The sequence below is a fragment of the Ovis canadensis genome, chromosome 20 (genome assembly GCF_042477335.2).
Source record: "Ovis canadensis isolate MfBH-ARS-UI-01 breed Bighorn chromosome 20, ARS-UI_OviCan_v2, whole genome shotgun sequence".
Taxonomy (NCBI): Eukaryota; Metazoa; Chordata; class Mammalia; order Artiodactyla; family Bovidae; genus Ovis; species Ovis canadensis.
The window spans coordinates 44,070,145-44,096,999 of record NC_091264.1 but is presented as its reverse complement, the minus strand read 5'-3'; the positions used below and the strand labels follow the sequence as shown (position 1 = coordinate 44,096,999).

The 26,855-nt window shown below is 37.5% G+C and overlaps 2 protein-coding genes across 2 annotated transcripts; both read right to left on the bottom strand.

Moving 5' to 3' along the window:
• Nucleotides 1-4,176: 4,176 nt before the first annotated feature.
• LOC138425467 (olfactory receptor 10C1-like) lies at nt 4,177-5,148 on the bottom strand. The gene has a single exon (XM_069563383.1). It carries the CDS (start codon nt 5,125-5,127, stop codon nt 4,177-4,179), a length of 951 nt encoding a protein of 316 aa, XP_069419484.1. The 5' UTR covers nt 5,128-5,148.
• A 9,966-nt stretch (nt 5,149-15,114) lies between these two features.
• On the bottom strand, nt 15,115-16,053 carry LOC138425390 (olfactory receptor 2B6-like). Its single transcript, XM_069563203.1, has one exon. It carries the CDS (start codon nt 16,051-16,053, stop codon nt 15,115-15,117), a length of 939 nt encoding a protein of 312 aa, XP_069419304.1.
• Nucleotides 16,054-26,855: the final 10,802 nt, after the last annotated feature.

The window sequence follows — 26,855 nt, the reverse complement described above, 5'->3', positions numbered from 1 at the left end:
GGCCCGCTGGTAACAGGGTTTCCTTGTGTTTGGAAACTTTTCCTTCTTCACGACTCCCTCCCTGGTATGGGTTTCTGTCCCTAACTCTTTTGTCCCTTTTTGTCTTTTGTATTTTGTCCTACCTTCTTTTAAAGAGAAAGGGCTGCCTTTCTGGGTGCCTGGTGTCCTCTGCTGGTGTTCAGAAGTTGTTTTGCTCAGCATTCAAATGATCTTTTGATGAATTTGTGAGGGAGAATGTGGTTTTCCCGTCCTACTCCTCCACCATCTTCCCCACTTCCAATTGTTTAATTTTTCTAGATTCCATGTAGAAGTGATAACATGGAGTGTTTATATTGATATTTAATATATGTGTCATATATATTATAATTTCCCCTTTATCTCCTTTATCCATTCAAACGTTGCTGAACACTAAGGTTGCTCCCATATCTTGGCTATTGTAAATAATGCTGCAATGAACATTGGATTGTACATATCTCTCCAAATTAGTGTTTTTTTTTTTTTTCCCTTCAGATATATACTCAGGAATGGAATTGTTAGATTGTAGAGTAGTTGTACTTTTAGTATTTGAAAACCTCTAGGAAGTTTTCCACAGTGGCTGTATCATTTACATTCCCATCAAGAGTCTAAAAGAGTTTATTTTTTCCACATTCTTGCCAACATTTGTTGTTTGTAAAGTTTTGGATGATAACCATTCTGATAGGTATGAGGTAATGTCTCATTCTGGTTTTGATTTGCATTTCTGTAATAATTAATGATGTGGAGCATCTTTTTTTTTTTTTTTGAGAAACTACAACTGGTAAATTTATTTCCTTCATTTTAGGTCAAATAATACTTAAACATTTAAGCTGTAATTTTAATGTTTTCATTTTATTTTATTAATTTAAATTTATTTATTTTAATTGGAGGCTAATTACTTTACAATATTGTATTGGTTCTGCCACACATTAACATGAATGTGCCTGTTAGCCATCTATATGTCTTCTTTGGAAAAATGTCTATTCATGCTTTCTGCCTATTTTTTGATTGAGTTTTTTGGTCTTATTGATACTGAGTTATATGAGCTGTTTATATATTTTGGATATTAACCACTTACCAGTCATATCATTTGTAAATATTTTCTCCCATTCAGTCGGCCATCTTTTTGTGGATTGTCATTTTGTTTTATAAATATATATATATATATATTTCCTGTGCAGAAGCTTTTTAACATTAAGTGGGTCTAGTTTGTTTGTTTTTGCTTTTGTTTCTTTTGCCTTAGCATACAGATTAAAAAAAAATATTGCTATGATTTATCTCAAAGAGTGTTCTGCTTATTTTCCCTCAGGAGTTTTATGAATTCTGGTCTTAAATTTAGGTCTTTAATTGATTTTGAGTTTTTTTCTTTTTATATGATGAGTGGAAATGTTGCAGACATTCTTTTACATATAAATGTTCAGTTTTTGATCATTTTAGACTTACAAAACTTTTCAAAACTAGTAAACTAAACAGATATGATGATGCTATACAAATTGTTTTTAACTTGCCTTCCATGCCATGCTCAGTTGCTTCAATCATGTTCGACTCTGTGCGACCCTATGGACTGTAGCCTGCTAGGCTCCTCTGTCCATCGGATTCTCCAAGGCAAGAATACTGGAGTCGGTTTCCATTCACTCCTCCAGGGGATCTCTCCAGCCCAGAGATGGAGCCTGTGGCAGGATGGAGCTCTTGCATCTTCTGCATTGCAGGCAGATTCTTTACCACTGAACTCCCCAGGAAGCCTGTTACTTGCCTTAATTTTTAATAAATCATTCATTTTTTAAGGTTAATAAACACGTGTAAAAGTAATAATCTTTAATGCCTGCAGATAACTCCTAACTACTTCTATAGCATAGTTGTTAAGTAGTTATTTTCACACGTTCAGATTATTTCTATTCTTCATTAGGTGCACACAGATACAAATAAACACCACAGTGTATTATGTCTTGGTCTTTGGTGAACCAAATAGCTTTTGGTAAAATGAACATATCTGGCAAAACACATCTTGGTCATTAATGAACATCACTATCATCCTGTGATTGTAGCATTATCACATATTTTTCTCAGCTTTATTGAGATAAAATAATAAAAATTGTCAAGAGTTAGACTTAAGGTGGATAATGTGATGATTTTATATTGTCATTGTGAAATGATTACCACAATCAAGTTAAGTAACATATTCACTATCTCACATAGCTATCCACTGGGCATGTGGATGATAGGAACAGTTAAGGTCTACTTTGTTAGCAAATTTCAAATACAATACAGTATTATTAACTACAGTCAGCATGCTCTATGTTAGACTGCTAGAACTTATTCATTCTATCTGCAAATTGTCATGGCAGCAGTCAGAGTTCTCCTTTCCTTGTCACATCATCACTACTATGAGTAGTTATTAATCACTTATAGATCACAGCACCTCCCTGAAAACTTGATGTTCAGATTTAAGGTAATGCTTCTATAGATGACTAGAGGTACTTGATTATATTGTAACTATGTTCATTTCTCTTAAGAGCAAGTTTTTGAATGAGTTCCAAATATATTCTTTCAGAATTCATCTGCACATATGTACATTTTGTAAACTACATAAAAATTAAAATTGCTTTTATTAATTATGTTTAACTCAGCTTTCTTCTTCCTTCCTTGAATTTAAATCTGATTTCTCTTTCTTTTATAAAAATTTTTTACTATGGGGACTCTTGGTAAAAATTTCTCATATTATTCTGCAACAAATTCCTCTGAATTTTATGACTTTGCTCTTTTGGATGGTTACATATTTTCATAGTACCCACAACTCAAAAAAAGAGTTATTTAACTCTATATCATGTACCAATTAGTAAGGATAAAAAATTTAAAAATATTTTTATGGAAGGAAATAATTCACATCATAGAGTTGTTGGGGAACTAAGAGTCACAAGAGGCGGATATTTGTGGAAGCGCTACCAGTGACCAGAATGTGAAAGTGAAAGTCGCTCAGTCTTGTCTGACTCTTTGTGACCCCCATGGACTGACCATGGAATTCTCCAAGCTAGAGTACTGGAGTGGGTAGCCTTTCCCTTCTCCAGGAGATCTTCCCAACCCAGGAAAGGAACCAGGGTCTCCTGTATTACAGGTGGATTCTTTACCAACTGAGCTATGAGGGAAGCCCTCCCAGTGACCAGAGCAGAAGTCATATGAACTTCTCATGGACTGGTGGTGGTGGTGGTTTAGTAGCTAAGTTGTGTCCGGCTCTTGTGACCCCGTGGACTGTAGCCCACCAGGCTCCTCTGTCTATGGGATTCTCCAGGCAAGAATATTGGAATGGGTGGCCATTTCCTTCTCCAGGGAATCTTCCATACCCAGGAATCAAACCCGGGTCTCCTGTGTTGCAGGCAGATTCTTTACCAACTGAGCTACAAGGGAAGACCTTATAGTGCTTTCTCCTCTCATGGACTAGGAAATGCCTAAGGGTATAGGTGAGAATGTCCTAGACTTCTGAGATATAATCTGGTAATTTGTACTTTAAGCCTGTGCATGCATGTGGACTAAGTTGCTTTGTCATGTCTGACTCTTTTCGACCCTGTGGACCATAACCCACCAGGATCCTCTCTCCATGGGATTCTCCAGGCAAGAATACTGGAGTGGGTGCTGTGCTTCCTTCAGGGGATCTTCCCAGCCCAGGGACTGAACTCATGTCTCTTATGTCTCCTACATTGGCAGGTGGGTTTTTTTTTTTTTGCCACTAGTGCCTCCTGGGAAGCCCCATTTTAAGTCTGTACATTAACCTAACTGAAATATTTTGGAAAACCTGTCTAGTACTGGACTCATGTATCAAAATTCTTTGGTAGCCAATTTCATTCCAGAACTTGACAATCTGAACTTTAGCAATAAGAAGACTGCTGTCTCCAAAATTACAATAGCTGTTATTAAAGGAGGTTATTACAAAACAGTTGGACAAATACATTTTTTCTCCCTTCCTTCCTTTTCTTTCTTTCCTTTTAGATTGAGTATGCATCTTTTTCAAAGAGAAATTTTTATGGTCTTCTAGTATGTTGTTGCTGTTTAGCCACTAAGTTGTGTCCAGCTCTTCTGCAACACCAAGGATTGTGCCCTGCAAGACTATTCTGTCCATGAGATATTCCAGGAAAAATGTTTAAATGGGTTGCTATTTGTACTCAAGAGTCAAAGCTTTTTCTTGCCCAGAGTTCTCCAAAGAGCTGTCTTGACTTCCTTGTTTCGTAAACTGTAGATGATAGGATTGAGCATAGATGTCACCACTGTGTAGAAGAGGGCCAGGAGTTTATCTACCCCAGGTGAATGGCTAGACTTAGGCCTCAAATAGCTGACAGACGCTGAGCCATAGAAGAGTGTTACTACCAGTAGGTGGGAAGAACAGGTGGAAAGAGCCTTTCGGCGACCTTCAGGGGATGACATGATGAGCACAGCAGCTAGAATTCTGCCATAAGAAGCAGTGATTAATAAAAATGGGCTGGAAATGCAAAGAGTGGCCACAACAAAGACTGCAGCCTCATTATGGGATGTATCTCCACACGCTAGTGCTAGAATAGGGGGGAGGTCACAGAAGAAGTGGTCTATTTCACAGGGGCCACAGAAGTCCAAAGAAAAAATATAGTTGGTTTGGCCCAAGCTTACTATGCAACCCACTCCCCAAGAAACCATTGCTAAATGGAGACACACTCCATGACTCATTCGTGTTGCATAGTGAAGTGGGGAGCATATGGCTGTATAGCGATCAAAAGCCATGGCTGCCAAAAGATAGCATTCACTGATACCAAATAAGGCAAAGAAAAACATCTGTATAGCACAGCCCTCCCGAGAGATTCCTCGGGCCTCACTTGCAAGGCTCTGCAGCATCTTGGGTATGACAGAGCAAGTGTATCCAATCTCTAAGAGAGACAAGTTGGCCAGGAAGAAGTACATAGGGGTATGGAGGACTGGATTGGTCCAGATGGCAAGGGCTATGAGAGCATTGCCTGTCAGTGATGCTAAGAACATGAGTAAGATGAGGGAAAATAAGAGCCAACACTGTTCGGTGACCTCAGAGAATTTGGTAAATGCAAAGTGTTTCACAGACATGCTGTTGTCTTGCCACAAGGAACAATTGATGCTCATGACCTGAAAAATAGAAAGGCAGGTTATTAAAAGATTCTTTTAGCTGGAAATAGAAATCTTTATATTGCTCTTAACAAGCTCAAGTCAGAGATAAATTTCTTACCGCTAGTTTAAAAAGTTTGGAAGTTACACTGATCCTGTTGCCAAATCTAGTCAGCAGACATAAAATGGAAAAAAAAATTCCCTTTTATATCTAGTCAGCAGGCATAAAATGAAAAAAAATTTCAGCACAATTAGCTTTTATCCCATTATTTTGTCAAATAAAGTTATCATATCTAAATATTTATTTCCTATTCTTGCCACTGACTTGCTTTCTTCACTCATTCATTCCATAAGTATTTATTGAATTCAGAGTATTTTCAGAGTATTTTTCAGTTACTGTTCATGGGTCCTGAGATTAAACAATGGACAAAAAAGGATGGAAACAAGTGGACTCATTCAAAATTCTGTTAAATATGAAATAACAACTCTGAATGATTACAGAACCCTTGGTGGATATGATTTTGCAAAATTTATTCATACATCATGTATTCTATTATGATGCATTTATACTTAAAGCATTTATAAACATTTACCATGCACTGTATCTAGTTAAATTAATTAATATAGTTTAATGTATATATTCCCCTTGTAGCAACACAATTCAGTTAAGGTTGTAGTAAAGAAACAGAGATAATTGTCTATTATCTTTTTTTTTGAACCCAAAACATTTTCTTAAATATCTTCAGTCCTCAATAATAGCCTATGCAGTTGCATAAAAACTCTGATTGTGGAGAAGTTGTCATCTCTTTTATCAGTGAAATACACAAATACATTATTAATATAATACTAATTCTATCTTCCTGTACCTGGGAAGAACTGCAGTTTCCTCAGTGACACTGATGGAGGAAAGAAGGAAGAAATCCAAACCAGAAATAGAGAATGCCTCACTCTTTCTTAATTAGTGACATCACAAAGATTTCATTTCATAAATATACTGTCCCATTTAGACTGCAGACAGTAAATGCAAATGCTTGTGTTGGGAGTGAGAGTCAGGGTAGTGAGGCATGGGAGAAAGCAACTGGTGAATGATACACTGGATGGCTGACTGTGCAAAGGCCAATGCATGCTGTCAGTCATTTGGTATTCTTAGCCCCACAGGATGAATAAAGTTATCCTGTGATAAGTACTTCTTTCAGCTTAACAAAGCTCAGAGATAATTGAAAAAATAAGACGTCCAGAAAGGTCTGTGAGTGCCTCTAAATAATTAAACTTATGAAGAATTGTATTGTGTCTATAAATAATTATTACATCATAGAGAGATAAATGTATGGGTCTGCTTGAGGTGAGAATACAAACAAATGTAGTCAAATTCCCTTCCCTCTCCCTGTCACTGGGAATATTACTACACCAGGCAAAATCTGATTTTTTTCATTACACTTTCTGTTTATTTCAGGATTTACTCTCTGTTGACCTTTGTCCAGGGACCCTGAGATCCATGTAGTAGAGGTCAGTTTTACATACATATCAAGAATATGTAATTATTGTCTACTGAAAGAGAGGGAGGTCCTCAAGGGCAGTTGTCAGGGGTCTGTAGATAGGAGCATCACAGCAGTACAACAGATGGCTTGGCACAGACATTCTTCAGGCTTTTACCTCATACATTTTCTGGACTTTAAAGCTTCTAACTAATCATTTTTTGTGAAGAAAATATGATGAAGCCCTTCCTGTCTTTCTTGCTGAGTTGTTTTGAGTTAAAATGCAAACATTACAGAGGCAAATCATGAATGAAAAATAAGGAATTAAAGTGCACTTAATCAGCATCAAAACCTCTTGCCTTTTACTAGTCTCATGTTAAGAAACTCATAGGATGATGTGTGCCATATCCTCTATTATAACCAGTCTGTAAAAATAATCTATTTAATATACATATGTGTAAAAATGAGTTTGCTGTACAGCAGAGATTGACACAGCATCTTAAATCAACTATACTTCAATAAAAAGCCTATGTTAAGATTCAGTCATCAAGAAAATATGCACTGATATTAATCTAAAGAAACAAGAGTTTCATGCCCAATAATAAATTGTATTTGTCTATATATCTCTATCAATGTAATAAGAGATTAAGTGACCAATGAACATAGACAAGATTCTGATGGTTTGAATTTTGGAATGGAGTTTCAGTGATAGTTAGATGTATGATGAGATAGAGGAAGGAGACAAGATAATTTTAATAGCTCAATGGGTTGGCTTCATGTGCCACCTTACCCAGCCCCAAGATCCAAGACAAGTACATTTTATATAGTTCTGCTTTGGAAATAATCTAGCACAAGTAATTCATTTTGGGTCTGTGCCACATAATCAGAAATACTCCTTAGCTGATTCAGTCCCTTATTAATCTCTGTTCTCTTAATGAAATGTTTCTTTGTTTCCCATCAGTCAAAGGAAAACATGAGACATTATTAGATATTTTACCTGAAACACTTAGTACAGTGCCTGGCATACAAGAAAAACTCAATAAATATTCAACTCTTTGCAACCCAATGGGCTGTACAGTCCATTGAATTCTCCAGGCTACAATACTGGAGTGGGTACCACTTCCCTTCTTCAGGGGATCTTCGCAACCCAGGAATCAAACCCAGGTCTCCCACTTTGCAGGTGGGTTCTTTATCAACTGAGCTATCAGGGAAGCCCCAGTAAATATTAACCTTTGTTATGCTGAAATTGTCATTTCTAAATGATCGAGCAGTAGGTACTGTTTATGTAAATTGGTCATTAGTTTGTAGAGAAGATTTCCCATTGCTTTCCACAATTCACCCATAGTCACTGAGGATCTAATATTTAGCTGGGTGGTGCCTTAACATAACTCAGACGAACTATGTTATCATTTCATTGGAATAACATGCACAAGATAATCTAGGCATTTCTATTACCCAACAATAAGAGATATATCTATTTCTTGAGAAATAATTATTTTGGAACAATTTGCAACAATATTATGACAGAGCTACTGGCAAACTGAGTAGATTTTTATATGCTTCAGAGAAGGAGAAAAGACCTCATTAAAATAATCTCCAGAACTGAATAATGCTTTGGGTGTTATCTATCCATTTTAGCATTTTAATAGACTGTGTTCCACAACCTTCTTTTTTTAAGATATCAGTTTTATCACATACCTTTAATCCTAAAATTTGAGTCAAAAAAGTAAATGGTTTTTACTTCTGATGAGCCAGTAGCTGATTTTGTCTGCATGCTCTCCATGTAACCTCCCAAAGTTCAGAGGATATAAATCTCCACATCCTCACTCCTAAGACAATGCACTGAGAAGATTTTGCTGTAGTCAGGACCATGTCTGATTTCATGAAGGCTGTGTGTCTCTTAACAGAGCATCATGTCCTTCCTAGCAATGCTCTCATGGCTAACACACAAAGACACACAGACACTCACACACAAGCATGCCAGACTGTGCTGATTACATAATGATGATGTTTGGACTTTTCTCATCCTGAAACACTAAGAATTATGAATATTTATACTTCATTTCTTCTTCTTGTTCTGAATCCATATCCTGCCTTCCTTTCTCAGGAGACATATTCTTCTCACTAGAGTATGTCAGGAAGCAGTTTGATTCTCTCAGGAATTGCCATGGACGGGTCTGACTCTATCTGTTGGGGAGTAGGAATATTCAGGAAGCAAAAGAAATAAATATAAAAGATAATGTAAAAAGACAAGTAAAAGTAAATCAACAGTAATATATAATGAATAACCTATAGTATAGATAGCTGCTATCATAGACTGGGTACACAATGTGATATATATATATATATATATATTATTTTACTTTATTTTGCTTTACAATACTGTATTGGTTTTGCCATACATTGACATGAATCAGCCACGGGTGTTCATGAGTTCCCAATCCTGAACCCCCCTCCCACCTTCCACCCCATATCATATCTGTGGATCATCCCTGTGCACCAGCCCCAAACATCTTGTATCCTGTATCGAACATAGACTGGCAATTCATTTCTTACCTGATGGTATACATGTTTCAATGCCATTCTCCCAAATCATCCCACCCTCTCCCTCTCCCACAGAGTCTAAAAGTCCATTCTATACATCTGTGTCTCTTTTGCTGTCTCGCATACAGGGTTATCATTACCATCTTTCTAAATTCCATATATATGTGTTAGTATACTGTATTGGTGTTTTTCTTTCTGGCTACTTCACTCTGTATAATAGGCTCTAGTTTCATCCACCTCATTAGAACTGATTCAAATGTATTTTTTTAATGGCTGAGTAATACTCCATTATGTATATGTACCACAGCTTTCTTATCCATTCATTTGCTGATGGACATCTAGGTTGTTTCCATGTCCTGGCTATTATAAACAGTGCTGCAATGAACATTGGGGTACATGTGTTTCTTTCAATTCTGGTTTCCTCGGTGTGTATGCCCAGCAGTGGGATTGCTGGGTCACAATGTGATATTAATTCAAGGAAAATCAACTACTGGAACCAAATATGTATGTGACCACTCTATACTATTAATATAAACTACTCACATTTAAATTTTTGTTTGAATTAAACTAAGTAGTTGTCAAAAGTAATTATGAAAATCATGTAACTTTCATGTCATATTAATAGTATATTGATGCAGTTAGTATTTATTTTGGTTATTATAAGAGACTCAACAAATCATAATAATCTTCTAATCTTCTAGTAACATGAGTTTGTCAAAGTACCTTTTTGTTTGTATCAAAAGTAAAAAAACCCCGAGTCAAAGATATATATTATGATGATGAAAAAACTGTATGATACTTCATATTTTTTCTTTAAATGACATAAAAAAGTGGATAAGATAATAAATACCTATTATTGACATGATATGAAGGCAAAGGAAAAAGCCTACAGAAGAGTAAGTTGTCATTTGTTTTTTTAATTGGAGTATAATTTCTTTACAATGTTAGTTTCTGCTGTACAAGGACATGAATTATTTATGTGTATATACATATCCATTCCGTTGTGAATCTCCTTTCCATACCCACAATTCCACCCTTACCAGTCACTCACAGAACACCAAACAGAATCCTGTGCTATACAGCAGCTTCCCACTAGCTAATTTTGCTACTTAATTCTAGAAAAAAAGTTTCAATTCTTCCTCTTTTTTGGGAATATAGCTTTATTCTTCTGTTCAGATTCATATTCCTTTATTTATTTTTTAAAATTTATTTATTTATTTTACTTTACAATAGTGTATTGCTTTTGCCATACATTGACATGAATCCACCATGGGTGTACATGTGTTCCCCATCCTGAGCCTCTCTCCCACCTCCCTCCCCATCCTATCCCTCTGGGTCATCCCAGTGCACCAGCCCTGAGCACCCTGTATCATCATATTCCTTTCAAAATTGTTGTGCATCCTTTAAAAATTGTTGGGCTTCCCTGGTGGCTGAGCTGATAAAGAATCTGCCTGCGATGTGGGAGACCTGAGTTTGGTCCCTGGGTTGGGAAGACCCCTGGAGAAGGGAATAGCTACCCATTTCAGTATTCCAGCCTGGAGAATTGTATGGACTGTATAGTCCATGGTGTCGCAAAGAGTTGGACATGACTGAGCAAGTTTCACACATGCATGCTTAATACACAAAAAGTTGACTATATTTAATGTATGCATTTTGATAAATTTGGAAATGGGCCTATACGTATGATACTGCCATCACAAACAATATAAACCATCACCTCCAAAGACTTCCTGTGCTCCATGCATTCTTGTTTGTTTGTTTGTTTGTTTGTGAGATGAGCACTGGTCATGAGTTTGTGAACTTTAAAACTTAAGAGGGCAGAAACCCATTCTTAAAGGTGTATTTTGTCACTATTGATTTCTGAGTGGAAGACAATTACAATTCTGAAATGAGTTGTCTTTACAGATCTAAAAGATAAAGAAGTGATCTAAACAGCTCAAAACAGTCTCTATAGCTAAGTTTTCAACTTAAACCTTGAATTTTGTACTCTAAACAGAAGATATCATTTTGTCTAAATAAAATTAAGTTAAACAAAGGTTATCTTAACTAACAAAAATGATCAGAGATATTATGTACCATCACAGAATTTTTATTTTTCTTGCTTTGTGTGAATGTTTGTGTCAAATTTAAAAAACCTTTTATGGCACATCAGCCACCTATCGGCCAACATTTAAAGTTGTTTAGAGTTATTTTCAAAGTAAATATACCAAAGTCCATTTGTCTCAAGAACTGGACCAAGCACCAAGCATGGTGTGTTCTGTTTCAAAAAAAAATGAATCTGTATTGCAGTTAATTCTTGTTCAGGAAAACATATGATTTATCATCCAATAATTTGCTTAGACCTTGATTTGCTAGACCAGAAGACATGCCAGAAATATCTAAGTCACCCTTGTTGTTCTTACCTATTAAGTTTTCACTAAACAACATTATGCTGATTTCTGTATTGGCAGGCAGATTCTTTACCACTGCACCACCAGGAAAGCACCCTAGTGTTGATTTCTAACCATATTTTAAACACCAAATAAATGCAATATCCTTTAATTTGCTTTAAAAAATGTGATGTTTTATGAGAGTTTGAAGTTGGATGTGAGTCCTAGAACTAATTTTGACACTTTCAACTTTTAACAAAACAGATTCTAAACCTCAAAAATATACTTACCTTGTTGAAGTAATCAATTTGCTGTCTATTCTAGAAATACAAATTATTTCTTTCTCATCCTGATTCTTGCACAGTTTCAAAAAGCATTCCTGGATGTTCCCATTACACATGAAATGGTTCCATGTGTGGTTCATTATTACTGTCACTAACTTGTTCTCTCACTGATTCAGAAGGCTCATGCTTATGATATATACAAGGAACATTAAGAAACCCATATGTTTTGTCCATATATTTTATTCATTTTATATTTAATGATACATTCCTTAGTTAAAATTATAAAACATTGCACACTTGCTTGTTAGAGTAACAATGTGTTGTAGCACTTAGATAAATTGAGGTTGATAAACTTGTGGCCTTAGGAAACATCACTACAAACAAAGCTACTGGAGGTGATGGATTTCCAGTTGAGCTATTTCAAATCCTAAAAGATGATGCTGTGAAAGTGCTGCACTCAATATGCCAGCAAATTTGGAACTCTCAGCAGTGGCCACAGGAATGAAAAGGTCAGTTTTCACTCCAATCGCAAAGAAAGGCAATGCCGAAGAATGCACAAACTACCACACAGTTGCACTCATCTCACATGCTAGTAAAGTAATGCTCAAAATTCTCCAAGCCAGGTTTCAGCAATATGTAAACCGTGAACTCCCTGATGTTCAAGCTGGTTTTAGAAAAGGCAGAGGAACCAGAGATCAAATTGCCAACATCCGCTGGATCATGGAAAAAGCAAGAGAGTTCCAGAAAAACATCTATTTCTGCTTTGTTAAATATGCCAAAACCTTTGAGTGTGGACCACTATAAACTGGAAAATTCTGAAAGAGATGTAAATACCAGACCACCTGACCTGCAGCTTGATAAACCTGTATGCAGGTCAGGAAGCAACAGTTAGAACTGGACATGGAACAATAGACTGGTTCCAAATAGGAAAAGGAGTACTTCAAGGATGTATATTGTCACCCTGCTTATTTAACTTATATGCAGAGTACATCATAAGAAACTCTGGGCTAGATGAAGCACACGTTGGAATCAAGATTGCCGGGAGAAATATCAATAAACTCAGAAATGCAGATGACACCACCCTTATGGCAGAAAGTGAAGAACTAAAGAGCCTCTTGATAAAAGTGAAGGAGGAGAGTGAAAAAGTTGGCTTAAATCTCAACATTCAGAAAACTAAGATCATGGCATCCCGTCCCATCACTTCATGGCAAATAGATGGGGAAACAGAAAACAGTGGCTGACTTTATTTTTTGGGGCTCCAAAATCATTGCAGGTGGTGAATGCAGCCATGAAATTAAAAGTAATTTTAATTTTACTCCTTGGAAGGAAAGTCATGACCAACCTAGACAGCATATTAAAAAGCAGAGACATTGCTTTGCCAACAAAGGTCCATCTAGTCAAGGCTATGGTTTTTCCAGTAGTCATGTATGGATGTGAGAATTGGACTATAAAGAAAGCTGAGTGCTGAAGAATTGATGCTTTTGAACTGTGGTGTTGGAGAAGACTCTTGAGAGTCACTTGGACTGCAAGGAGATCCAACCAGTCCATCCTAAAGGAGATCAGTCCTGAGTGTACATTGGAAGGACTGATGTTGAAGCTGAAACTACTTTGGCCACCTGATGCAAAGAGTTGACTCATTTGAAAAGACCCTGATGCTGGGAAAGATTGAAGGCAGGAGGAGAAGGGGACTTCAGAGGATGAGATGGTTGGATGGCATCACTGACTCAATGGACATGAGTTTTGGTGAGCTCTGGAAGTTAGTGATGGACAGGGAGGCCTGGCATGCTGCGGTGCCTGGGGGTCACAAAGAGTTGAACACGACTGAGCGACTGAACTGAACTAAACTGAAACTTATGAGATAAACTCATGGTTGTTCGAAGGTGTAGAGTGCCTCACACTGAATTTACAGTGGCACCTTGCTGCCCACTTAGACGTGGCAAATCTTGCAGAGAGTGAAGAAATGTTTCTTAGGTGCCAAGAGCATAGGAGGGCTTCCCAGTTGGTGGCAGTGGTAAAGAAACCACTGGCCAATGCAGGCGATGTAAGAGACATGAGTTCGATCCCTGGGTTGGGAACATCCTCTGGAGGTTGGCAGGGCAATCCACTCCAGTGTTCTTGTCTGCAGAATACCATGGACAGAGGAGCATGGTGGGCTACAATCCATAGGGTTGCAAAGAGTCAGACATGACTAAAGTGACTTGGTATGCAAATGGTCATAGGAAGTCCAGTGATGAATGCTACCATGCTATTTTATGATTAGCATATGCAGATGACATCACCCTTATGGCAGAAAGTGAAGAGAAAATAAAAAGCCTCTTGATGAAAGTGAAAGAGGAGAGTGAAAAAGTTGGCTTAAAGCTCAACATTCATAAAACTAAGATCATGGCATCTGGTCCCATCACTTCATGGGAAATAGATGGGGAAACAGTGTCAGACTTTATTTTTTTGGGCTCCAAAATCACTGCAGATGGTGATTGCAGCCATGAAATTAAAAGATGCTTACTCCTTGAAAGGAAAGTTATGACCAACCTAGATAGCATATTCAAAAGCGGAGACATTACTTTGCCAGCAAAGGTCTGTCTAGTCAAGTCTATGGTTTTTCCAGTAGTCATGTATGGATGTGAGAGTTGGACTGTGAAGAAAGCTGAGCGCTGAAGAATGGATGCGTTTGAACTGTGGTGTTGGAGAAGACTCTTGAGAGTCCTTTGGACTGCAAGGAGATCCAACCAGTCCGTTCTAAAGGAGATCAGTCCTGGGTGTTCATTGGAAGGAACGATGCTAAAGCTGAAACTCCAGTACTTTGGCCACCTCATGTGAAGAGTTGACTCATTGGAAAAGACTCTGATGCTGGGAGGGATTGGGAGCAGGAGGAGAAGGGGACAACAGAGGATGAGATGGCTGGATGGCACCACTGACTCGATGGATATGAGTTAGAGTGAACTCCGGGAGTTGGTTATGAACAGGGAGACCTGGCGTGCTGTGATTCATGGGGTTGCAAAGAGTTGGACACGACTGAGCGACTGAACTGAACTGATTAGTTTATGTTATAGTTTACAGTACTTTTTTTTTTTTTAGTGTTTAACAGCCACTATTTCAGTATATATCAAACAAAATAGAATGATTTTTAAAATACATTTCCACACAATGCCCTTACTGGTGTGTATTAGCCAAGTATCAACCTTGCCGAAGAATATGAGAAACATGACATGTTTTACAAGTACATCTATTATGAAATAACATGATGTGGGAATTATGAGACAAGATTGAGTTATTAAATAAGCCTCTATATACCTACTAAATAGGTAAATAATTTCATCTGATGTCTACCAACTATCACTTGGAAGTGAAAATGCTCCTCATCAGATTGCCCAGTGCCCCCTTTACACCTTTATTCCTCAGAGTGTAGATGAAAGGGTTGAGTGCAGGAGTCACTACTCCATAGAAGAGAGCCATGAACTTGGGCTGGTCTCTTGAGATAGAGGAGGGGGGCTGAAGGTACATGCTGATACCTGGGCCATAAAATAAGAAAACTACAATGAGATGGGAAGAACATGTCCCAAAGGCTTTTTTCCTTCCCTCCAAAGATTTAATCTTAAATACAGCATGTCCAATGCAAGCATAGGAAATAAGAATTAAGCACAGTGGCACAGCTAAGAAAAAAATGCATGCCACTGAGAGTGTGAGCTCATTAGCCCCCTTTTCACCACAGGCAGCCTTTATCAGAACAGGAATCTCACATAGCAAGTGATCCAGGGTATTGTGACCACACAGTGGTAACTGTAAGGTGACAGTGGCCTCTGAGACAGCATAGGTCATTCCACTCAGCCACATGGTGGCCACTAATAAGATACAGACGCGCTGATTCATGATGAGGGTGTAGTGTAGAGGCTTGCAGATGGCCACGTAGCGATCAAAAGACATAAGAGCCAAAAGCAGACATTCTGTGGCCCCCATTACGTGGAAGAAATAAAGCTGAACAGCACACCCCATATAGCTGATTGTCTTCTTAGACGTTCCCAGGTTAAAGAGCATCTGAGGGACAATGCTTGTGGTGTAGCACATGTCCAAAAAGGAGAGGTTAGTGAGGAAGAAATACATGGGGCTGTGCAGACAGGGGTCTAACTTGGACACCAGAATGATGGCTATGTTTCCCATCATGGCCATAGGGTATGTTATAAGCAGAATAATGAATAGAGGAAACTCTAGCCAAGGACGGTCAGTAAAGCCTAGTAGAATAAACTCTTCAGGATGGCTTTTGTTATTTGGTTCCATTATCTTCAATTTGTTTCACCTATGGCAGGGAGTTAGCAAGAAAGGTAGACAAATTTTAAGAAATGATGAAACAGAATTATGTAGCTCGCACAATTAAGCATCCAGTCATAGGAGGTTGAGTATGGTAACTAACTGGAAAAAAGTCAAAGTGCAGTCGCTCAGTCGTGTCTGACTCTTTGCAACCCCATGATCTGTAGCTTACCAGGACCCTCTGTCCATGGGATTTTCCAGGCAAGAGTACTGGAGCGGGTTGCTATTTCCTTCTCCAGGGGATCTTCCTGACCCAGGGATCAAACCTGGGTCTCCTGCATTGTAGGCAGATACTTTACCATATGAACTGGAGGAGAGGACTAATGAAACAAATGTGATACTAGGTGACTTAATTTCTTTTCAAGAGTCTACAAAATAAAGGTAGCTAGCTTAAGTAACCTAACCTTTTTGAAATTGAAGTTTCTTTTATGTATAATAAAGATGCAGTGACTATGTCCTTGTGCTATGGTGAGGATTAAATGTCAAGTAGAAATGACTGTGCTTTATATTTTCCAAAGGAATGCTTTTCATACTATGTTTGCATACTTATCAGCTGAAGATGCAGTTAAAATGAAGTTTATTGGTTCCTATATTCAAATGTCTAGTAGAGTAGATGTGGCATGGGACCTAGGAATCAGATAATTCCTTTTCAGAATCACTGCTGCAAGGTATTACTGAAATATTAAGACTAAAATTGTTAGCTATAGCTATAGCTATAGCACAAGAATGAGGTGGAAAAAACCCTGCACTTAAGCATCATCAAGGTAGCCTTGTTCAGATACAAGTATATTATTATAGTTGAAGAGTTACATCATCCGCATAGGAACTGACAAGGCAGGTTTTATTCAAGTCCATCTTAGTAATTTATAATTGAAAAAGAAATTTAAACACTTTCGTGCCAGTGTCCTGAAATATAAATGGAGAGGATTTAGCTATGACATGTTTTCCTATACTCAGAACTTTGTTTTGGAATGTAAATTTTCTTGCACAACGACTTCATTTAAACTGGGCAATTGGTTTTTCATGTTAAATTTTAATTATCTATCATGCAGGAATTTTTCTTTATTGAGTGGGCTTATCCTGTTTCTACATAAGAATTTGGATAGTTATCAATGACTTAGTTAATTGTTAGTTCAGTTGCTCAGTTGTGTCTATTTGTGACCCTGTGGACTGCAGCACGCCAGGCTTCCCTGTCCATCACCAACTCCCGGAGTTTACTCGAACTCATGTCTCTTGAGTCAGTGATGCCATCCAACCATCTCATCCTCTGTCATCCCCTTTTTCTCCCACCTTCAATCTTTCCCAGCATCAGGGTCTTTTCAAATGAGTCAGTTCTTCGCATCAGATAGCCAAAGTATTGGAGTTTCAGCCTCAGCATCAGTCCTTCCAATGACTGTTCAGGACTGATTTCCTTTAGAATTGACTGGTTGGATTTCCTTGGAGTCCAAGAACTCCAAGAGTCTTCTCCAGCACCACAGTTCAAAAGCATCAATTTTTCAGTGCTCAGCTTTTTTTTTTACAGTCCAACTCTCACATCCACACATGACTACTGGAAAAACCATAGCTTTGACTAGACAGACCTTTGTTGGCAAAGTAGCTACAAATCTAATCTTTATGTTTAGGGAACTAGATCAGGAGGCAAATCTTTATTCCTATTCAGGATAGGAGACTTACCAGTCTAGGGGCAACAGATTACGTTTGTAGGGTTGCAGAGCAAAGTTTTCACATCCACTAGTTCATCAAATCCTCAAAGCCATCCTGGGAAGTGTCACATAACGTTACTCAGGGCCAAGATGTCACCATGGCTCTTTGACTTCACACTACTCCAGGTCAGGTGTGTGAAATACAATAATAAAATAATAATTCCAACTAATTCTTAATGAGTGCAGTGTGTCAGACATTACAGGAATCATTTTACATCCATTAACTCATTTAGATATCTATCCCTAAACCTCATGACAAAGGAAATATTAGTATCCATATTTTAAGATATTATTAATCATTTATCCTTATTGTAGCCTAACAGCTATGGATGTTCTAAAGATCAAAAAGCAATCAATTTCTTCAACCAGGTAGGAGATAATAAGAGTAAAATTTCAAATTTAAAGATTCCCAAACTGTATATTTAAGTGCTGTAATCCTATCCTAGATCTCTTTCTAGTCTTTTCCATGTGATTCTCATGATATTTCTTTACTTTTAAATCTCAAATATCATGACATTTTAATCCAACTTTTGAAGTACTTCCAGTGATTTTTCCATCACTGTTTAACCACATAGGGATCTCTTTATCTGTGAAGGTTTAATGTCCACTAAATTTTATTGTAGTATATCTTTTACTATATAATTTTCATTACACAGAATTTTATTTATATTTACAGTGACTTTAAAGTTATATGTGGAAAAAATTATTGAAGAAAGAAAATTTTTTTATCTGATTTCGGAACATCTGGATCAATCATGTAGACAAGTTGATCCACCAGATTTTTACTGCATATTAAAAATGTTCACATAATTGAATACAAGCTACACATTTAATTCAGGTATTTAATATTGTCAGATTTCGTGTTTATTGGGCTTCCCTGGTGGCTCAGATGGTAAAGAGTGCTTGTAGTGCAGGAGACCCAGGATTCATCCCTGGGTCGAGAAGATCCCCTGGAGAAGAAACAGCAACCCACTCCAGTATTCTTGCCTGGAAAATCCCATGGATGGAGAAGCCTGGCAGGCTGCAGTGCATATGGTTGCAAAGAGTCAGACATGACTGTGTGACTTCACTTTCACACTTTTATAATGTTTATTAAAATGTACATGCTTTTAATGTAGGTTCAAATGAGAGAATGAGTTTAATTACAGAGAAAAATCTAGTTTTTTTCTACAACACCACACTAGTTATTTCCAATGTTTAAAGAAGGCTCTCAGAATTGAAATGCTTTCTGATTTTCCTTTGAATATTTGGCACTATGATGTACACACATTCCAACCTTCCCTAAGAATGGATAGATTTTAAAACAAGAGTCTTTTTACTTACCCTTAGTTTGATAAATATCATTTAATAAAAAGAAGTGTGAGACATCAAGGAATGCACTTGATTCTTTCAAATTTTCAGAGAAGGATGAGAAACTGGAGTATGCAGATGAGTATTTAAGAAATATCTACAGAAGTGTGAGTTTTCCATTTGATAAAACGCTGCCACAAAGAAAAAAGCCCAGCTTAGGAAGACCTTAGTAGATAATATCAAGAGTGTCCTGTGGGTGTGCAATTTTATTATATTCCTGAGACCCTTGGGCATTATTTTCAAACAGCCCAGTTATGGTTATCTCAGATGAGTTAGCAGACGAAGTTCCTTGGGACAGAGTTCTCCATGGGAATGCTCCTTATGTACATTTGTTTACCTTCTGAATTGAGGTTTATATTAAACCTCCTCTATTGCTAGATTTGTTTTAAAATAGACTCATTTGATTTCCCAACACACTGGAAACTAATTTTATTTTATTCATTTATTTTCCTTTTTAATGTATGTTTTATTTTCATGATTTTAAAATTAGAGTATAAATGACATATATTACATTATTTTCAGGTGTACAATATGATGATTTGATATTTATATACATTTTGATCACAGTAAGTCTAATTACCATTGATCATTATGCAAAGTTACAATTTTTTCTTTGTGATGAGATCTTTTAAGATTTATTTTCTTAGTAATTTTCAAATTTGCAATGTAATGTTATTAACCATATTCACAACGTTGTACATTACATCCCCATGACTAATTTATTTTATAGCTGGAAATTAACCTGTTGATTCCCTTTACCCTCTTTCCCACCTTTCAACCCTCATCCTCTCTGGCAAACACCAGTCTTTTTTCTATAAGTTCTGTTTCGTTTGCTCATTTGCTTTTTAAAAAATATTCCACATACAGTATGTGTCTTTGTTTGTGTGACTTATTTTCTTAGCATAACTTCCTCAAGGTCCATCTGTGTTATTACAAATGGCAAGATTTCATTCTTTTCTTATGGCTACGTAGAATTGCGTTGTGTATGTGATGCTGCATCTTCTGTATTCATTTTTCCATTGATGGACACTTAAGCTGTTTCCATATCTTGGCCATTGTAAATAAGGCTGCAATGAACATATAGGTGCATATATCTTTTTGAATTAGTGTTTTTGTCATCTCCAGATATACACCAAGAATGGAAATTGCTGGATTGTATAATAATTCTATTTTCAATTTTTGAAGGAATCTCCATATGATTTTCATAGTGTCTCCACCAATTTTCTTTCCCATGAGTGGTTCCTTTTTCTTTACATTCTTCCCAACACTTATTATTCCTTGTTCTTTTGATGAAAGCCACTGTGACAAATGTGAGTTCATACTTTTGGTTTTGATTAGCATTTCTCTAATAATTAGGCATGTTGGACATCTTTTCATGTGTTTGTTGGCCATCTGTATGTCTTCTTCAAAAAATTGTCTATTTGGAACTTTTACTTGTTTTCAGTTGGATTGTTTGTTGTTTTGTGATTGAGTTATTTGGGTTGTTTATTTTGGATATTGTTTTTATAAATTTTTGCATATAATGATTTGTAAATATCTTTCCTCATTCTCTAGGTTGCCTTTTTTATTCTGTTCATGGTTTCCTTCACTGTGAAGAAGCTTTTATGTTTGACGCAGACTCACTGGATTATTTTTGCTTTTCTTGCCATTGCTTTTGGGGTTAGATCCAAAAAAACTATTGCCTTGAGTGATGTCAAGGAGCTTATTGTCTACATTGTCTTCTGGGAGTTTTATGTGTTTTCATCTCATATTGGAGTCTTTAATCAATTTTGAGTTAATTTTGTGTATAGTGTCACGTAGCTGCCCAGTTTCATACAAAAAAGATCTTAATGACCTTTGTAACCACGATGGTGTGATCACTCACCTAGAACCAGATATCCTGGAGTGTGAAGTCAAGTGGCCCTTAGGAAGCATCACTATGAACAAAGCTAGTGGATGTGATGGAATTCCAGTGGAGCTTTTTTAAATCCTAAAAGATGATGCTATGAAAGTGCTGCACTCAATATGCCAGCAAATTTGGAAAACTCAACAGTGGTCACAAGACTGGAAAAGGTCAGTTTTCACTCCAATCCCAAAGAAAGACAAGGCCAAAGAATGCTCAAACTACCGCACAATTGCACTCACCTCACACACAGGCAAAGTAATGCTCAAAATTCTCCAAGCTAGACTTCAACAGTACATGAACTGAGAACTTCCAGATGTTCAAGTTGGATTTAAAAGAGGCAGAGGAACCAGAGATCAAATTCCAACATTTGTTGGATCATCAAAAAAGCAAGAGAATTCCAGAAAAACATTTACTTCTGCTTCATTGACTATGCTAAAACCTTTGACTGTGTGGATCATAACAAACTGTGGAAAATTCTTCAAGAGATGGGAATACCAGACTTTACCTGCCTCATGAGAAACCTATATACAGGTCAAGAAACAACAGTTAAACCGGCCATGGAACAATGGACTGGTCCCAAATTGGGAAAGGAGTATGTCAAGGTGGTATATTGTCACCCTGCTTATTTAACTTATATGTAGAGTATACCATGTGAAATGCTGGGCTGGGTGGAGCACAAGTTGGAATCAAGATTGCTAGGAGAAATATAAATAACCTCAAATGTGCAGATGATACCATCTTTATGACAGAAAGCACAGAGGAACTAAAGAGCCTCTGATGAAAGTGAAAGGAGAGAATGTATAGCTGACTTAAAGCTCAACATTCAGAAAACGAAGATCATGGCATCTGGTCCCATCACTTCATGGCAAGTAGATGGGGAAATAATGGAAACAGTGAAAAGCTTTATTTTCTTGGGCTCCAAAATCACTGTAAATGATGACTGCAGGCATGAAATTAAAAGACACTTACTCCTTGGAAGAAAAGCTATGACAAACCTAGACAGCATATTAAAAAGCAGAGATGTTACTGCTGACAAAGGTCTGTCTAGTCAAACCTATGGTTTTTCCAGTCATCATGTATGAATGTGAGAGTTGGGACTCTAAAGAAAACTGAGCACCAAAGAATTGATGTTTTTGAACTGTGGTGTTGGAGAAGACTCTTGAGAGGCCCTTGGACTGCAAGGAGATCCAACCAGTCAATCCTAAAGGAAATCTGTCCTGAACATTCCTTGGAAGAACTGATGCTGAAGTGGAAGCTCCAATATTTTGGCCACCTAATGGGAAGAAATGACTCATTTGAAAAGACCCTGATGCTGGAAAAGTTTGAAGGCAGTAAGAGAAGGGGATGACAGAGGATGAGATGGTTGGATGGCATCACTGACTCGATGGACATGAGTTTGAGTAAGCTCTGGGAGTTATTGACAGGGAAGCCTGGCATGCTGCAGTCCATGGGGTCATGAAGAGTCAGACATGAATGAGTGACTGAACTGAACTTCCAATTTTTACAAAACCATTTGTTGAAGAGACTGTCATTTACCACATCATTATTGCCTTTTTTTGCCATAAATTAATCAACTTTATGTGGGTGAGTTTGTTTATGGGCTCTCTATTTTGTTACATTGATTACTATGTCTTTTTAAATGCCAGTGCCGTACTGTTTTGTTTTCTGTTGATTCTTAATATAGTTTGAGATCAGGGAGATAGATGCCTCTGGATTTGGTCTTCTTTCTTAAGATTTCTTTGACTATTCAGGAACTTTTATTGTTCCATAGAAATATTTAAAATTGTATGTTCTAATGTTGTGTAAAATGCCATTTGAATTTGATAGGGAATTCATTGAATCTGTATATTGTTCTGGGTAGTATGGATATTTAAATTAATTCCATCAATCTGTGGAAAATATTTCCATTTATTTGTATGTCCTTCAGTTCCTTTTTCAGTGTCTTGTAGTTTTCAATGTACTGATCTTTAACTTCTTTGGTTAAATTCATTTTCAAGTATTTTATTATTTTCAGTGCAATTGTATATGGGATTGCTTTCTTAATTTTTCTTTCAAATAGTTGTTAAGCAACAATTTAAAATAAGATGTAATCAGAGTAAAGCTAGTTTGAGTAAATGATTCTGGAGGATTTAAATGTGAGTTCCTTAAATACCTTATTTTGTTTATTTGTAGAATATCTCACATAAGACTTAATATTTCTGACCATACAATGAAGGGGCATAAAAGTGAGTTGGAAAGAAAAGAAAAAAAACCCCCATAATTGGTCTTTCCAGTGAGGAAGAATAAAGTGACATTAAAAAATTATTTAGAACGTTAAAAAATTTCTCTAATATAAGGGCTCAAGATAGTCTCTCTTTCAACCTTTCACTCTCTTTCTCTTAATCTCTCACTTACACATAATAGTAGTCAGATTTGTATATATGCCTTAAGATTAAAAAGTTACACTCATAGATTCCTTAGAAAACTAGGAATAAAACCACCATATAGTCCAGCAATCCCACTCCTAGGCATATAACCTGAGGAAACCAAAATTGAAAAAGACACATGTACCCCAATATTCACTACAGCACTCTTTACAATAGCTAGAACATGGAAGCAACTTACACATCCATTGACAGATGAATGGATAAAGAAGTTGTGATACTTTTACACAATGGAATATTACTCAGCCATAAAAGGAATGCATTTGAGTCAGTTCTAATGAGGTAAATGAACCTAGAACCTATTATACAGAGTGAAGTAAGTCAGAAAGAGATAAATATTGTATACTAACACATATATATGGAATCTCAAAAGATGGTACCAAAGAATTTATTTGAAGGGCAGAGATGGAGAAACAGACATAGAAAACAGAGTTTTGGACACAGGCAGAGAAGAGAGGGTGAGATATATGGAGAGAATAATATGGAAACTTATATTTCCATATGTAAAATAGATAGCCCATGGGAATTTGCTTTATGTCTCAAGAACTCAAACAATGGCTCTGTATAAGCCTAGAGGGATGGGCTAGGGAGGGAGACCTGAGGGAGGTTCAAGAGGGAGGAGACATATGTATACCTATGGCAGATTCATGTAGAGTTTTGTTGGAAAACAAAGAAATTCTGTAAGGCAATTATCGTTCAGTTAAAAAATAAATTAATTAAAAAATTAAATTCTATTTGCAATTTGTTAAGGAATCTCCACACTGTTCTCCATAGTGGCTGTACTAGTTTGCATTCCCACCAACAGTGTAGGAGGGTTCCCTTTTCTCCACACCCTCTCCAGCATTTATTGCTTGCAGATTTTTGGATCGCAGCCATTCTGACTGGTGTGAAGTGGTACCTCATTGTGGTTTTGATTTGCATTTCTCTAATAATGAGTGATGTTGAGCATCTTTTCATGTGTTTGTTAGCCATCCGTATGTCTTCTTTGGAGAAATGTCTGTCAGTCCCACTGCTGGGCATACACACGGAGGAAACCAGAATTGAAAGAGACACATGTACCCCAATGTTCATCGCAGCACTATTTATAATAGCCAGGACATGGAAGCAACCTAGATGTCCATCAGCAGATGAATGGATAAGAAAGCTGTGGTACATATACACAATGGAGTATTACTCAGCTGTTAAAAAGAATACATTTGATGTATTTGATGAGATGGATGAAACTGGAGCCAATTATACGGAGTGAAGTAAGCCAGAAAGAAAAACACCAATACAGTATACTAACACATATATATGGAATTTAGAAAGATGGCAATGACGAACCTGTATGCAAGACAGAAAAAAAGACACAGATGTGTATAACGGACTTTTGGACTCAGAGGGAGAGGGAGAGGGTGAGATGATCTGGGAGAATGGCACTGTAACATGTATACTATCATGTAAGAATCAAATCGCCAGTCTATGTCTGACGCAGGATACAGCATGCTTGGGGCTGGTGCATGGGGATGACCCAGAGAGATGTTATGGGGAGGGAGGTGGGAGGGGGGTTCATGTTTGGGAACGCATGTACACCCATGGTGGATTCATGTCAATATATGGCGAAACCAATACAGTATTGTAAAGTAAAATAAAGTAAAAATAAAAATTAAAAAAATTTAATTCTTACATATAAAAAATTTCACTCATATCCATGAGTATATTATATATTTTGAAAAAAAGCAAATTTAAATGTACTGAAAAACAGTTATAAACAGATATATCTGTCTTTGAACATTCTCTTTCCATGGCTTATAATCCCACTATCCTTTCCCTAAATTGAGCCACTAGTATAAAGTGAATCATATGTTTGTTCCACTTTACAAGTGTGATGGGTGAATATATTTCATTCTTCTGTCCAGATCCCCTCTTTATTGCATTAGGTATGTAGAAGGACGGGCACTCATCTTCTGTGAGAACTCCAAAATTACAACTTGTTGCTGAACAACTGTTGACAGGAGAATGTTGGATCTCACCAAAAAAAAGATACCCCACGTCCAAGAGCAAAGAAGAAGCCCCAACAAGATGGTAGGAGGGGCGAAATCATGTTTAGAATCAAACCCCATACCTGTCAGAGATGCTGAGAGGGCTCAAACAAAATCTTGTGCACACCAGAAGAACTCACAGAGAATAAGCCAGACCTGCCGTTGAGTGTTTGAGTGTCTCCTGTGAAGGTACAAGTCAGCAGTGGATTGCTGCAGGGGCAGAGGCTCTGGGTGCAGCAGACCTGGGTATGGCATAAGCTCTCTTGGAGGAGGTCACTGTTAACCCCGTAATAGAGCCCCCAGAACTTACACAGGACTGGGGAAACAGACTCTTGGAGGACACAAACAAAACCTTGTGTGCATCAGGACCCAGGAGAATGGAGCAATGACCCCACAAGAGGACTGACCCAGACTTTCCATGAGTGTCCAGGTGTCTCCAGTGAAGGTGTTGGTCAGTGGTGGCTTGCTGCAGGGTCGGGGGCACTGAGTGTGCAGGAAATGGCAAACCACTTCAGTATTCTTGCTTTGAGACCCCATGAAGAGTATGAAAAGGCAAAAAGATAGGATACTGAAAGAGGAGCTCCCCAGGTCGGTAGGTGCCAAGATGCTACTGGAGAACAGTGGAGAAGTAACTCCAGAAAGAATGAAGAGACGAAGCCAAAGCAAAAACAACACCCAGTTGAGGATGTGACTGGTGACTGAAGAAAACTCCGTTGTTGTAAAGAACAATATTGCATAGTGCCGGGAGCCAGCATGAGGAATCCTGCCCGTGGCAAAGGTCATGAGGAAGGAGGCCTGGCTAAACGCAAAGGTGGGGGTCAGGCCTCAGGGGTCCTCCTGGTCATTCTCGAGCATCCACCCCTTGAAACCAGAGTCTGCCTGCCTTACTGCCTTGTACTTTCACTTACACTTCTGACATTACGGGGGCTGTCTCCCATCACCTCTCTCTGAGAAGGCATTAACTTTGAGCTCTAGTTAATAAAATTCCTGGGCATGACAAGAGTGTTTCAATCCACAAACTCCTCTGAAAGTTCTCCAGCCTGCCTGACAGTTTTGTCTGGCCACATGTGATTGTTCGCAGCCTTCAAACTGTGAGAGGCACAAGATACTTTAAACTTTCTAAATACAGATTCTTTTGAGAAGTTAGGAAATTATTAGTATAGTACTAGAGGGTTGGTTAGAAATCATTTGTGAAGGGTTTTCATTTGTTGAGCCAATATTTGCTGCCAAATCTCCATATTCCCTGCCCTTGTAATGAATATAACTAGCATATAGGAGAAATAAGTATTAACCTTTGATATTAATCATGGTAAACCTTAGGCTAAGTAAATTCCTTTCTTAATTGTAACCCACTGCACCTTCACCGTATAGGAATGCAACTTTATCTGGT

Excerpts from the sequence above, each read along its gene's own strand:
- LOC138425390 (XM_069563203.1), bottom strand. The coding sequence starts at position 16,053 with ATGGAACCAAATAACAAAAGCCATCCTGAAGAGTTTATTCTACTAGGC.
- LOC138425467 (XM_069563383.1), bottom strand. The coding sequence starts at position 5,127 with ATGAGCATCAATTGTTCCTTGTGGCAAGACAACAGCATGTCTGTGAAA.